At 44.5% G+C, this 14809-nt stretch overlaps 1 protein-coding gene across 14 annotated transcripts in view; it reads left to right on the top strand.

The window, feature by feature from the left end:
- The window catches only part of CACNA1A (calcium voltage-gated channel subunit alpha1 A), a 1308076-nt gene that overhangs the window by 880411 nt on the left and 412856 nt on the right, over positions 1 to 14809 (top strand). For all 14 annotated transcript variants that reach the window (XM_086961990.1, XM_086962030.1, XM_086962039.1 and 11 more), the window contains one exon: positions 10694 to 10794. In XM_086961990.1, coding sequence (XP_086818116.1) covers positions 10694 to 10794 — 101 coding nt within the window. The remainder of the gene's footprint in view (positions 1 to 10693; positions 10795 to 14809) is intronic.

Here is a 14809-nt window from a genome sequence, read left to right as displayed (position 1 = left end):
GGTTTCAAGCTGAGAGAGCCATTGTATCTTTAGAATAGTAATGTAATGTTAAACATACAATGAAAAGGCTTTAAACAGTTTCACTTTAGCGGCCAGACTCCCTCATTGAAAAAGACCCAATCGTCAACCAACATAGGTGGGGGCAAGGAAACTCAGTTCTCGCCAGAGCTCACCATACTTCAGATTTCTACTTCAAGTTATCTGTATCCCTCTGAGCTCTTGTTAATTATCTTCAGATAAGACTTTTTCATCAATTTTTACCCTGAAAATGTACACATCTTCTCACCAAAGGATTACAGTGGGTTGTCTCAGAAGGGTGAAGAAACCAAGTAAGAATCTCCAAAAAAGGCTTATTAAAATCCTAGTGGTGCTTATGGGAAATTAAGACTCAATGCAGAGGAAACGTATAAAGACTACATTCCTTGCCTATTTCCACCCATAAGGACAAAAACAGCAACATTTGTAGGAAACTGTCCATATAAACCCTGACTGGCCGAGATGGTTGACTACTACTGTGGTTTCAGAGGGAAGAGAAGATTTCTCTTCGAGAGACGACCCGGGCTGAATTCCACATATACCCGATTAACCTGTAAAAACAGGAATTTGAACAAAAGTTTGATTCCAAAACTACTTCATGTAATGATGCCCCTACATTTTCTAATTAACCACTTAAAAAAATTTGCAGAAAGGCAGAGTAAAATCTCCCAAAGGTTGTTATCCATCTCCTGGAGTAGTATGTATGGCTAAGAAGTTCCAGAAGCCTGCAGCCCCTTTAACAACTAATTTGTCTACTCCAAACCCTCAGATGTTGGCTCCATCATCAGGGTGATTCAGACTACTTTTTTTCATCTTTTTTCTGCTGCCGTCCATGACAACCCATAAGTTAACAAGGATATTGCCAATAAAATTACTGTTGATAACTCCAATGATTTGGAAACCATCGCCAAGGACACTGAATATGTCAGCACCCTAAATGAAGCAAACTCCTGCATCACCTTTGGTTATCGTTGTTTCTGAAAAGGGTATTCCATCAATGCTATGGCCTGAATATACTTCTACCAGCAAAAACCTCACCACAGCCTCCACTCAAACCTTTGAACAAAGAAGACCCAGAAGAAGATCCCTTTGGTTCGGCCTACAGCCCTACACAGTTGAAGGTTGAATGTCAAGATCTGGATGAAGAACAGGGTCTTGCTATACCTGATGGTGCAGATGACCATAATGAGATGGGAGATTATCATTCTTTCTACCAACCTTGTTAGAATCACCCAGATGAAGGGTAATAGCAATATGACTCATATTATGACCATCAATAATGGTCCATTCTGTGAGGTGGAGGAGCAATGTCACAGGCAAAACATGGTGCAAGTTAAAAACATTAAGCAAATGATGGCACATTATTACTCAAGGTTCCAAGATGAGCCTAAATGTTGATCTGTGCCACAATTCTTTCACTTTTCACCACCACCTGCAGCACGTTTTTATTTATCTCCTCTACCTTCTCCAAAGCAAGAACTTCGCTCCCAAATGCAATTGCTGTCACAACAACCTCTACAAGAGCTGCAGATAACTTCTATACTCTATGGAGCCAGCAGGAAGGTTACAGCACATATGATAATCATGAAGTTGAAGTAGACGAAGACATCCTGCATTTGGTGGGGATGGTATGGGATGACTGTATGCCACCAACCCACCCACTCCACCACCTGTCAACTCATTGGATAACTTAGTTGTATTCAATTCTCTTCTGGAAAATGTATTAAAGTGATTCGAATTCCCAGTCCCCAGTAAGGACAAGGACTGTAACTTATACGACTTTAGGAATCTTCCTCATAAGTCCATAAAATTGATTCCTGTTGTAGAACACATTACGAATAAAGACTTAACCTCTTCAATGCTAATGACAAGGGTAACTCGTCATGCACTGCCCATTCATTTCAATGGAAATCTCATTATATAGCCTTCTAAGCCTTAGCGTCCAAGTGGTTAAAGGTGATGCAGTCGAAGACAGCAGTAGCTAAAGTTTGAAAATGCATATTCAAGAACTATAACACTTCAAAGAACACACCATAGTGTCTCATAGGAAATCTTTGGACGCATTCAGTAGTCATGCAACCATCGCAGAGAAGATACCAAAACCCTCCTTCATCTTGCACTGTACCCCACTAAAGTAATTTTATGCAAAGGAGAGAAATCTTCTCCTGCTATAATTTATTCAGTGTTGGACGTTGTCACAACATGATTCAGCCAACTGACAGGAGGAGCAGCCCTGCATTGATGGTGCTGGCAATGATGTACTTGTTTAAGGCTGAAGTTCAGGTGGACTCCGGAACATGCTATTTGATGGAGAGTCACTGTTTTTGAAACATGTTGGTGAAGTACTCCAGAGCATGAAGGCATACAGAAACGATCACTACAAGAAAGTTGTCTCCAGCCCTATTGGGGATACAGAGGCAGGGTCAGTCCTCGTACTGAGAAGAATATTAATCTTACTGTTTGCTAATTTTTCAGGCATGCCAGCAATCCTACTGACACACCTATTCCCAGCGGCAATAAAGAATACCACCAGCCCTTTGTTGAAAAGGTGGACTCAGTTAGGACCATAGGATTCTGTTTGATGACACTGACTTCCTGCAGGCAGTGGTCGCACTGCCCCCTATTCCATCGTCAAAGGGCCCAGTGTGGGGAAGCATTTTGGCTTTATTTGAGGAATGGAATATCATCTTTGTATCAGTGGCCCACGGATCTGGTGATGTTTGGGCATATTCTTGAACTCACACAGAGACCTCTGATATCTTCTCTACACAGGACACCAAACCAATATATTTGTGTGCTACAAGCTGAAATCTTCCCCATGATATGGGTAGGAGACCTGAAGAACGCCCCATTATGCCAGTAAAATGGAGGATTCTATTTGTGCTTTTTGCTCATTAGAACAAAGGTTACAAGAATGAAGACCAATCTTGAATCTACGACAGCTAAACAAATACCTCAAGAGCTACTGTTTTAGATGGTGTTCTTGTAAGAAATCCTGCAGCTCCTAATTGAAGGGGAGTTCATGACAATACTGGATCTGCAGGATGCTTCTTTCTACACCCCTCGTGGTGTCAGCCCATCTCAAGAGGTATAACACCAGTTGTTTCCCCAGCTGGACTAATTTCTGATAAAAGGCATTTCATTACAGGTCGCCAATGCAATTATGAAAGTCTCTCGGCAAAAGAGATTTGCTGTTCTTAACGTTTTGGCAATGTAATTTTTATTGAGGTATTTTTATGTGTCTTGTACTTTTATGGTTGAAAAACGTACTGAATAAAGTATTTAAAAGAAAGAAAGAAATGCTATCACTTGTCCCCGGAGACAAATAGGACTCTTAGGAGCAATCTTAGATCCCAACAAGGGAAAGCTTTTTCTTTTGGAAGAGTGGCTCCTGCGACTGCAGGATCTAAAACTACATCCCTCTTATCCTCATCTGCCACCTGTGCAGCCGGCTGCTGCAGAAGGAACTCCTCCAACAATGGGTCCAGATACAGGACAGTTTAATGGCTAAGTAAATGTGAAACCACAGATGAAAGTTGTGCTACCATGTTGTCCTCAAAGGAAGAACACAACAATAGAACTGTATTTCAATCAGGAGACAACACCGTTTGTAATAATACATCCATGGAGGGCGGGGTACTCACTAGTTGGACCTAGTGAGTAGTCACGATAATGAAGAATGCACTTATCTGGTATTTCCCCTGACAGGCCTAGGCAAGGAAAATAAACAATGACTGCCATGCACAAGAAGAAAATTCCTTGTACTTCAGGATCATTGTTTTTTTCCATTCCAGAAAAAACATCAGCAATTTGTTTCTGAAAGAGAAGAAAAATGCCGAGAATACTGCAAAAACTTGGTCGCCCACCCTCCAACCACTTTGGATGAAAGTGCTTTCGTTATGCTAGTTGAAGGGTTTTATTACCCTTGTTAGGGTTGTATGGTAGTGGGGATATCTCTGATTTGCAGCTAGAGTGATAAACCTTCCTTTGGAATATTCTCTGCTGGTGAGTGTTGAAGGAAAGGCATTGTGCAGAAGTGGTGTTCATATTGGGTAAGAAATATCACATTAAACATCAGCATTTACGGCTTGTAGATAGCCAGTTCTGCACAGCTTGGTCAATTTGCATCTGGATCAAGAACTGTATAAACTTAGGGTCCAAAATAGAATGTTGCAGAAAGGGTACACTGTCACAAAGGCAACGGAGTGCCCAGGGCTGGTGGCGCCCGGTGCGACAATCATTTTTGGCACACCCCACAACCCATAACCGCCTCTTAGGATTCTCTCACTATTCCCCGGGCAAAAGTGCCCCTCGTCTCTCCAATCATAAGTTATTGGTAAACACAGTGCCCCCTCCCTGAGGTCAGCGACCCCTGCACAGGTAAGAGCCCAGTGCGGCCGCACCAGTTGTACTGCCCTAAAGCCGGCCCTGGGAGTGCCCAGCCTGTCAAACCTTCTGTCCACTTGCCTCATTTAGAGACGGGTTTTCCGTCGACGGAGTTTATTTCCTGTGAGGGCCCAATGCAGTAGTGGGAAAGGACATCAAACCACCCACCCTATCTAGGGTGGATGGTGTAATATCTTTTTTCCTGTCTGTGACTGCCAGGAAAATAAATGGCGGTGGGGGACAGGATAAAAAAACATAACTCCCACACCCTTGGAGAAATCTCCGGCGTGGGGGGGGGGGGTCATAATTTTTTTATTTTTCAGAAACAAACTCCTACTTTTAGAGTTTGTTTCTGAAAAACAAAAAGATTGAAAAAGTTTGGTGAACACCCATCAAAACTGATAGCAGCTGTCCACCAAACTTTTTGTGTATGGACAGGGACTGATGTGATGGTGGTTCCTTTCAGAGTACAGAGTGACCGCTGGCTGATCAGTGGTCGTCTATAAATTTGATGGACGGTAGTCCATCAGGGGTTGTACATAATGCCCTCCGCTGCCCTGACGGCCACCTGTCTGTCAAACTATAAATCAAGCCATTAGCGTATGTTCTTCAGCGGTGCTGTCATTCTTGAAGTTGTCCTAAAACCGCCCCGGTGAGCTTGGGCACTGGCTGGTTTCTCCTCTTTGGCACGGGGAGTATGCTTTTCGACCATCCTGGAGGATGGTCTGTGCACCAGCAATTTTTTACTTATTCCAGGGCATCTATGTAGCCCCTTGTGTGTGTTTCTTTCTCCAGACTATCACTTCTCCCTCAGGCCATTGACTGCAAGGATGTGTGCGCCTGAGGCATGTGTAAATATTTTTCTCTGGACAGCACCTTCTGTTTAGGTAATGTCCTGGAATGAGTGCCTCTCAGTCCAACATGAAGATGAATCGATTTGTATAAGCATTATCTCAAAGCCTTCCTAACACCAGTAAGCACCGAGGGGTGATTGCACCGGAAATACTCTTAGCCAGGGCACGTTTATGTGTAGCTGCTTCATACTTCATATTCCATTATCGATTTTTTTTAATACTAAGGCAATAGTTTTCTAAGTGGGGCTAAAGTGCTTCTGTCCCAAGACAGAAAAAAACTGAAAAAAACTGAGAGACGCATTTCACTTGATAAAGCATTCCTTTTGCATCTGTATGAAAGATGTCCAGTAACTGACAAGCCCACTGATCAGGATAAAAATTCATGTATTTAATGAAGGTGCCACCTCGAACATTCCGTAGATGCTGTGCTATCCGTGTTACAAACTCAGGCAATAAAGGGGCCTAATTGGACTATTGACCACCCAATAAAACCGTACTACTGGTCTGTCTAGAAACTCACACTATGTACGTAGCTGGAGAAACAAAAGAAGGGGGCAGAAATAAGAAAGGGGAATGAACTGCAAAGCTCGTATGTGTTAAGGCAATAACCTTCACTCACCCGAGGGTGAAATGCTTCATCTTTAGGTCCCCTCTTCACACTGGGACCTCACGGTACAAGTGTGGACTACAACTCTCTCGGAGAGGAGCGGGGTTGTCCCTAATTCTGCAGCTATTAATTATTTTGTGGGGATGGAGGGACAGAGTGCAACTAATCAAAAAGGTGAATTCAAACTATCTCTTGGTGGGCAAAACAACTTTTTTCTGGCACCCCCAATGGATAGAGCTAAAAACCAAGCTAAGTGAAAACGGCTATAGATGTGTCATTTATTTACTGGTCAACATGTTTCTGCCTTTCTTCGACTACAAATGTTCGTGGGATTCCTCAGGACGGAGTTCTTAAGGCACCCTGCTCAACAATCAATAAAGAAAAAGAAAGTGAACCAGACTCTAAAGGTATTAGTCAGTTTTGTAGAAACATCTTTCAGTATGATCCACCAAAATCTGATAAAAATATATAAAGGCGGGCCTGACTGGGTCTGTCTGTCTACACTGCTGTAGAGGGAGGGGCTGTGGGCAGCTTTAAGACCCAAACCCTGCCCATTCCCTGCAACAGTACAGGGAAAGCAGACACATTTGCCATGTACCCCTGCCCTGCCCTGTACCCCTGCCCCGCACCACATCGACCCTCCTGCCAAAACTTTCCGCCTGCTCAGACCATGTCAGTCATGGGGGTAAACTGCCTGGAAAAAGACCCGGTATTACCCGGTATGAGCAGTTATTCCCCGTTTTGGGGACAAAACTCAGAATCAATGGAATTTGCCATGGGGATATCATCCAGAATCACAGATTTTAACTGCCCATAATTTCTGTACCAAATATCTAACATTCCTAATGAGGCCCATAGTGAATACACCATCAGTTGCTTCCTTTCTCTCTTCAAATGGTATTGTGAAATTGTGCTGCTATGTATTCAGTATGTTACGAATACATCTTCTAGCTACTGAGATTGTCTTGCATTTTGTTGACACTTTGTGAGGTATAAACTGCTAGGCTGCTCACTAAGAGATCACATTTGACCGTCGACCATAGGGTAGCTGTCTAAATGTTGGATAACACAGCCTCACTGCTTTGATTTTTTAGTGACCATGCTACTTTGAAAAAGGCTTGTGTAAGAAAATAAGTGTGCGCAGCTATTATTTTTGCCTTCATTTCACAAATAAAGCTTGTGGATTGCTCACATTATTTTTTAATGTACCACCTTGAAAAATGTGAGGAGCTAATGCAATATTTTGACAGTATCTCATGAACAAATTCTGACCTCGTTAGGAAGTGTAATTTGTAATTTGCAACCTGCATCCTAAAAAAGTGTACATTTACCTTCTGTTCACTGTCTCATTTCCTAACTTATACATATGCAGCTTAGAAATAGGAAAAGATACGTAGGGCCCGTTTTTTCGATGTCAGCCGGAGAGCCTCTGACCAGCGGTCGGAGACTCTCCGCCTGACATCCTGAGATTTCCCTCCGACCATAGTATTTTGATTACGGCAGTCGGAGGGAAAACCGCAAGAGTACTTTTGACAGGCTTTGTGAGCCCATTGGAACAGGAGCGGAATAGTAATCCCTTCAATGACGGCGGCGCTAGGCTCGGCTCTGACGTCAGGATTACGATGTCGGTTTCCAACAGCCAGTCCATGACGGCCTTTCTGACATGGATTGGCTGCTGGAAACTAACTTTGGGGGCCACTAGGAGGGTCCCATTACCCCCTGGCCCTCCTCATATGGGGCTGAAGAGCACCTTTGGTGCCCCCTCAACATCCGTTGGGTGCCTGCACACAGTGCAGGGATGTTCACAAATTTTTCAATGAGAGCTTGTGCTGAGGACAATTTCCGCCCGCTGCACAAGCTCCCATAGAGAGATGGAAGTTTCCGATTGCTCATAGTGTGGTCACATCCCAATGAGGTGTTCGGAACTGCCGACCTAGGGTCGGACGGTTCTCTCGCCGAAAAGGTGTGAGTCAGAAGCAACTCCGACCAACATTGTAATGAGGGCCTTAGTGCTCTTTCAAGTAGCTACTGTTCAGGAGAGCTCACTTTAATGATGGGATGGACATGGACTTTTTATCCTGCTAAGAGGCCACATGCACCACTTATCTGGGCAGACCACAGAGCAGTCTTTTTCAATATAATGGTTTCGAAAGAAAATTGATATCTCTCCAAACCTGCTAAAGTTGCAAAGGTCCACTCTTGGTGGAAAATCGATAGATGTGAATTTGAGAGCTTATTAAATAATCAAGAACCTGTCCTAAGCAACGATGTGGATATCGCTGTGAGCAATTTTAATACTTGGATAAATAATGCTGTCACAAAGCTAGCCCCGGAAAAATTCTAAAATCTTATATGAAAAACCCTTCTGCTCCTTGGTTCACTCCTGAATTAAAAAATTATAAACAAAAATGTAGGACCCAGGAACGTAGGTGGAGGACAGAATAAAATGCTGAGGAAAAAGAGAAATATAAAGTAACTATTGATGAATAAAAAGCACTGATTAAGTCAGAAAAATCAAAATATTATACAGAAACTATTAATGCTGCTAAAGATTCCACAACTGAACTCTTTCAAAACAATAAATACCCTCTCTAAATATAACAATACTCAGATTTTCACCACAACACACGATTTTGTACTAAGCTGTCCGAGGTTTTCCAAGCAAAGGTCAATGGTGTCTATAAAGAATTTTCGTCTGTCCAAAAGGTTGACTACCGAGGTATCTCGGCCTGTACTCCTCTGATGGTTTTGGGATGTGCAAGACAAGGTTGGAGCTGATTTTAATACCTTAGATAATTTTACCCTTTTAAATGAGGAGAATAAGCAGGCTTTTGGAATCTACCAATCCGGGTCCCCTTCGAACCCTTGTCATCCCTATGTGTTACAAATTGTTTCAAATACGATCTCTAGGCCCCCTACTATTCTTCTTAATAAGGTGCTAGTTTCCGGCCATTATCAACAGACTGGAAAAACCATGATCCTGCCGATACAAAACATTATCAGCCTACATCTAGGCTCCCTCTCCTTGTAAAAATATTGGACAAGGCAATAAATTAAGCTCTTATGTCTTTTCTAGATATGCACAATGTTTTGGACTCATTTCAGCATGGTTTTAGACCACAGCATTGTACGGAATCCACCTTAGTGGTTGCCACATAAGAAATACGGAAAGAGGTAGACCAGGGAGGAAGAGCTGTGCTGATACATCTCAATCGCTCAGCCGCATTCGATATGGTAAACAACTCTATGCTTATTAGATGGCTAGAGAGCATCGGGATTAAAATCGTAGCCCTTTCCTTCCTCAGCCCATTTCTATCAGCCAGAGAACAAAAGGTTTCTTTTTGAGATTTCACATCAGATCCTTTTCCCCTACCTTGTGGAGTACCTCAAGGCTCGTCATTATCACCTACACTTTTCAACATCTATGTTACCCCCCTGACTAAACTTATCCATTCATGTGGGTTTGTGGCAGTATCCTATGCCGATGACACACAAATAGTGGTATCTATATCATCAGACGTCGATGAGGTTGCCAGCAGATTCAATAACTGTCTGGCTAACATTGTCATCCCAATCAAATCATTCCTCTTTAAGAAAGCTGTGAAAAACTTGGCTTTTCACTAATTACATAAAATAAAGAGTCCTCTGCCTGCTTCTGGAATGTTCGCGGCAAGACGCCTTGGCATTTGTGCGCTGTAAAACATTTTTCCTTACATATATTATGGGAAAAGAAAGTAACACAATTCTGTCTATTCCTGGATCTGGCGAACGATATATTCCAAACGAAAAAGAAATGATGTACCGTACCAAACTAGCTAATGCTAGAGCAATCTCAATGGAAGTATTCCTTCAGGAAAGGTTCAGGTGTTGATAATTCCAAAATAGACTAAATAACATGTCTTACATTGTCAGGTTTGTAAGTTAATGAAACCTTCAACAATAGTAAAACCTAAACAAATGCCTCTTACTAAAGCTTCACTGCTCTTTGTGGTAGTTTACTTAGCCCATATTAGCCGTTTACCTCATATAAACTTGTATAAATATGGAGCATGTGTGAATTTGCACAGTCACTGTTTGCAATTGAGCATGCTCCAGTGATCTTTTGAATGTATACACATACTTGCCAAAATGGGCTTTTCAGACTGCACATTCCCTCATCCACTGCTTTGCATGGGCAGGCACTTTCAGACCCCAGTCACCTACAAGTCATGTATTGAGAAGCGAACATGCCTGCACTTTTCAGCAGAGCTGAAATACTCCATAGGCGGAGTAGCACTTTCCAGAACGAAGCATGCACGTTTGCATAAGGAGCAACTGGTATTCTTTATGCAATCACTGTCTTTATCCCCTTTTTGAGGCTAAGACACTGCATAGTCTTGAGCTTTTTCGACACCAAGCTCGATTGCAGCTCTGTGTCCGTCCAAGGTCCAGGTACTACTTTGGTCTCATCACTTCTGCTGAAAGCTCTGATTTCTCACGGTTACATTTTGATTTATAAATATGGCCTGGATCTTATATTGGTGTGCATTTGCTCTCATATTTGAAAATGCAGTTAGAGGGAAGTAGATGTGCTGAGTTTGGATAGAATGTACTTGTTTGTTGAGCAACAAATCACAGAAATGGCTTGGGGTCTCTGACTTCCATTTGGGATTCAATGGGGTCTGCAGAAGTCAAGAAGAAGAAGCACCATTTCTTGATCCATACATCATGATTTATCCTGCATACAACGCTTCTGTATGTTCGACTGTGCTAATTTTCAAGCCCAGACACTGCTGTCCCTTATTTGTCAAATGTCTTTTTGGTTCCACAGGTCTTTGGCAATATTAATATTGACGAGGACGATGAAGACACAGCGATAACTGAGCACAACAACTTCCGCACCTTCTTCCAGGCTCTAATGCTTCTTTTCAGGTGAGACTGTCCTGCCAACATCGATTTGCATCACCCTAACATGTGTTTGGTCCTATTTATAAAATTTTTAGTCCACAGGAAACTACAGGAAGCAACTTCACTTAATATAGTTCATCTCCAGGGCATATCATTAATAGTAATAGGCACCAAATAGACATAGGATCCTCCAGTAAGTTAAAAATGCACTGCAATCTATAAAAAATAAAAATGTTTTGCAAAGCATAATTGTATAAAAAGAATCATTACTTTTTCTTTAAAAACAGGCAAGTTGGGGGCGTGTAGAAACAAACATATATGACTGTCAGCGGTCTATACTGTAAACACAGGCAGAATAAAAGGACTATGTGTCTGATGTAGTGTAAGTGTCACCATATACAGGAAATGAATCCCATCAGTCCACCCATATGGCGGAGCATCATCATCTGGGACTCTTTATGGATACTTGTCCAGATAGGGAGACACACCTGTTGGAATAGTGTGTTATTCTCCACTTCTCCGAGACCACCAGCGATGGATCCAGCCATCCAATGCCAAAAAATTAGTGAAATGGTGTGAGATATTAGTTGCAGTGAGAAACATGTGTAAACAAAAAAACAAGTGTATAACTTAAAATTGGCTACCATGACAACAAGGAATATTTTTAATAGGAAACATTCATGGTGTCAATGTTAAAAAGAGAGTGTATGACAGTTTGGCATAATAACTGCCAGGAATAGATGGTATAGTGGTCAACATGTTTCTGCCATTTCACAGGGACATTCCCTTCTGGCTTTCATCAGGACCTAATAATACACTACTGCAAATAAGATGTGCAAAACAAAGTATTTACACCAAAATAAATGATACCAGATATATTGTTGTACGCGGAATATCTACTGCGTCTCTTAGTCCGGTCCACAGCTCTAATGGATTCTTTCCTGAAAAATTCCAAGCAAAAAAACTACATATAACAGACACATGGAACACATATTTCTAGCCTAATATAAAATGTTGCTCATAAGTCAACCTTACCAAAGATAGTAATCATGTTTAAAATAGACTTTATTTCACTCACCCAATGATTCTTGGGAGCAAACCTCACCTCTCCTGGCCACTGCTCAGGAATTGGAGGCCCGCTCTAAATTAGTGAAAAAATAATAATGATAATTAAATGATAGTATTGGTTCTCTCTGAAGGTGATACCAAAAACCCATTATTTCACTATATTTACAAATTCTAATTGAACCTTGGTTTTCAGTTCTGAAAGAATACAGACAGCGGTATCCACTGTAGCCCACACGTAACGGCGACAGTGTTTGATGATGTTAAATCGAGTTGACAAAAAACACCCCTTATACCAAACTGAGATGACTAGCAGCAATATCGGTGTATGAAAAAGCAGCACTAGATAGAGTCATGCTGGCCTGGCGAAACCGTTCTACAGCGCAAGGCCCCTTTAAAAACCATGAGGTTCACTCAGTGCAAGGGAATGGTGAAAACCGCTACATGTAAAGCGGCGCCCGTGATCCTGCCATTACTCACCTCTCCATCGGTACCTCTGGCCTCGTCCTAAGTGGGGGGCGTGGCCAAGATGGCGACGGAGTAGGACGCACTTTCAGTCCCTCCGGCGCCTTGCCTTTTACAGCATTGATTCTAGCTCTGTTTGGTGCCCATCTGCACGCTTACCTGCGGTGCTGAGCAGCGGGGAGCCGTCGGGCATTAGCTGGTGCCCTGCATGTCACGCTGGGTCCGAACTATGAGGGTGCAGCGACGTGAGGCCTAAGGGGCCCTGAGGTGGCTGCGCGGCCCCGGCGAGGAGCAGTCGGCTCGGGAGCGCAGCAGAGACAAGTTCGCCGCCGTCCCACACATCGGGGCTTGGGCGGCGGTGCCCCAAAGAGTGAGAAGCTGTGTGGAGGCGGGCCTGCCATCTCCCGATAGAAGCGGAGTTCGAGGGAGCAGGGCCGGGGCTGCCGACTGCTGCCGGCGGCATAGGCCGGAAGGCGGCCACCATCGAGAGGGGCCCCCGCCATCCGGAGAAGAGCCCAGCGGGAGCAGAGGGACAGAGCGGGCCTCACCGCAGACCAGACACGGAGCTCACCTTCGCAGTGCCCCCGGGAACAGTGAGTAGGAGGGCTTGGGGTCTGCGGATGGGCCTCAGCGGAGGCGTGTGGGGCTCTGGGTGATACACTGTGGCCCACGAGTTACCGCGCCAAGTGCTGACAGTGAAGCGGAGGAGGGGGCGCACCCCCAACGGCGTGCAGGCAAGGCAGGCCTCGCTGGCAAGGTAGGCCCGATCGGGGCCTAGCAGTGGAGTGGCGGCAAGAGCGGCCTGGAGGGCAGCGCGCTTCCGTAGCAGAGACCTGGGAACCTTGGCAGATCTGCGGCCCAGTGAGAACCAGGGGACCCCATAGAGACGGCAGCTTGTAGTTGGCCTACAAGAGACCCATCTGACTAAATCAGAAGACTCACGCCTTAAGCACAAACAGTTCCCACATATTTATAGGTCTTCCGCCTCAATGAAGCAGAGGGGAGTGGCCCTTGTGTTCAGCTCGGCCTTGCACTTTCAGCCTATGGAAGTACAGAATGATAAAGAAGGGCGCTGGGTCATGGTGAAGGGTCTCCTGCGGGGCAGACTATGCACCTTTATTGTAATGTATGCACCTAACACTGGCCAGAATGGATTCCTCCAAATCCTCTTGGGGAAAGTCATAGATTTTGCTGAGGGGCCATTGATCATCATGGGGGACTTCAATATGGTGTGGCAGAAAGACCTAGATAGCACTCACTCACAGAGATCCAACATGGGCTCGTTTTCCTCTGATACTCAACAGAAGATTTTAGACATGGGCCTTTTTGATGCGTGGCGGTCCCTATACCCCCAATCTAGAGACTACACTTTCTTCTCCCATGTACATTGCTCTTATTCCCGACTTGACCACTTCTTCCTGAGCCAGTCCCTCCGAGGCGACCTCCGCGAGGCCACGATTTTCCCACTGTCCGTTTCAGACCATAGTTTGCTTGCAGTGTGCCTTCATTGGGGCGTGAAGGGTAATACCAGCCCTAGATGGTATTTCCCGGCGTCCCTGGTCCGGGACAAAACCTCCTGTAACACTCTGAGGGGAGTTATATCTGAGTTTTTCGCACTTAATGACCCAGGGGACACTTCAGTTTTCACCACATGGGAACATAAAGCGTATGTTCGTGGGCAGTGCATGGCCCTGAATGCTGCTCTTAATAGACAGTGCGGTCGGGAAAGGGTGCAATTAGAGGAGGAGCTCTCCACTTTAGAGAAAGCACACAAGGCGAACCCCTCCAGACAAGCATTGCGGCAGCTAACGGCAGTTATGGGTAAACTCCAGGCACATTACAACAACAGGGCGAATATACTCTGCTAAAATTAAGACGTCTTTCCTACTCCCAGGGTAACAAGGTAGGGAAGCACCTAGCCAGGCAGCTCCGGGACAAGAGGGAGCGGGAATACATTGGGGGGATCCAGGACACTCAGTGGGTATTGACATACCAAGATGAGGCAAAGGCTGAGCTCTTCGGTACCTTCTACAAGAACTTTTATTCGGGAGACCCTCTTGATGCTGCCACGCAAAACGAGTATTTGCAGACATTAGCGCTGCCCCAGGTATCAGCGGAGTGGAATGAAAAGCTCTCTGCTCCCTTCACTAGAGAAGAGGTGCTGGCTGCCATTAAGGCACTGAAACCCCATAAGGCTCCGGGGGCGGATGGGTACACGGCCATTTTCTATAAGACCTTTGCCTCTGAACTCAGCCCGTACCTAGTTTGTTTGTTCAACAGCATGGCGGACGAGGGCGAGACCTCGGGCACGATGGCTGAAGCTCTAATATCTATCATACCCAAACCCGGGAAAGACCCTAGTAAGTGTGCCTCTGTAGGCCGATTGCCCGCCTCAATCTAGATGCGAAACTATACTCCTCCATCATTGCTCAACGGCTCAACGACCTGATGCCAGCACTCATACATCCGGACCAATCAGGGTTCATTAAAGGGCGACAGACACACGACA

This window comes from Lissotriton vulgaris, chromosome 1_1, assembly GCF_964263255.1.
Source record: "Lissotriton vulgaris chromosome 1_1, aLisVul1.2, whole genome shotgun sequence".
Classification (NCBI taxonomy): Eukaryota; Metazoa; Chordata; class Amphibia; order Caudata; family Salamandridae; genus Lissotriton; species Lissotriton vulgaris.
The sequence above is the reverse complement of the archived record's forward strand: the minus strand, read 5'-3'. Positions and strand labels throughout refer to the sequence as shown.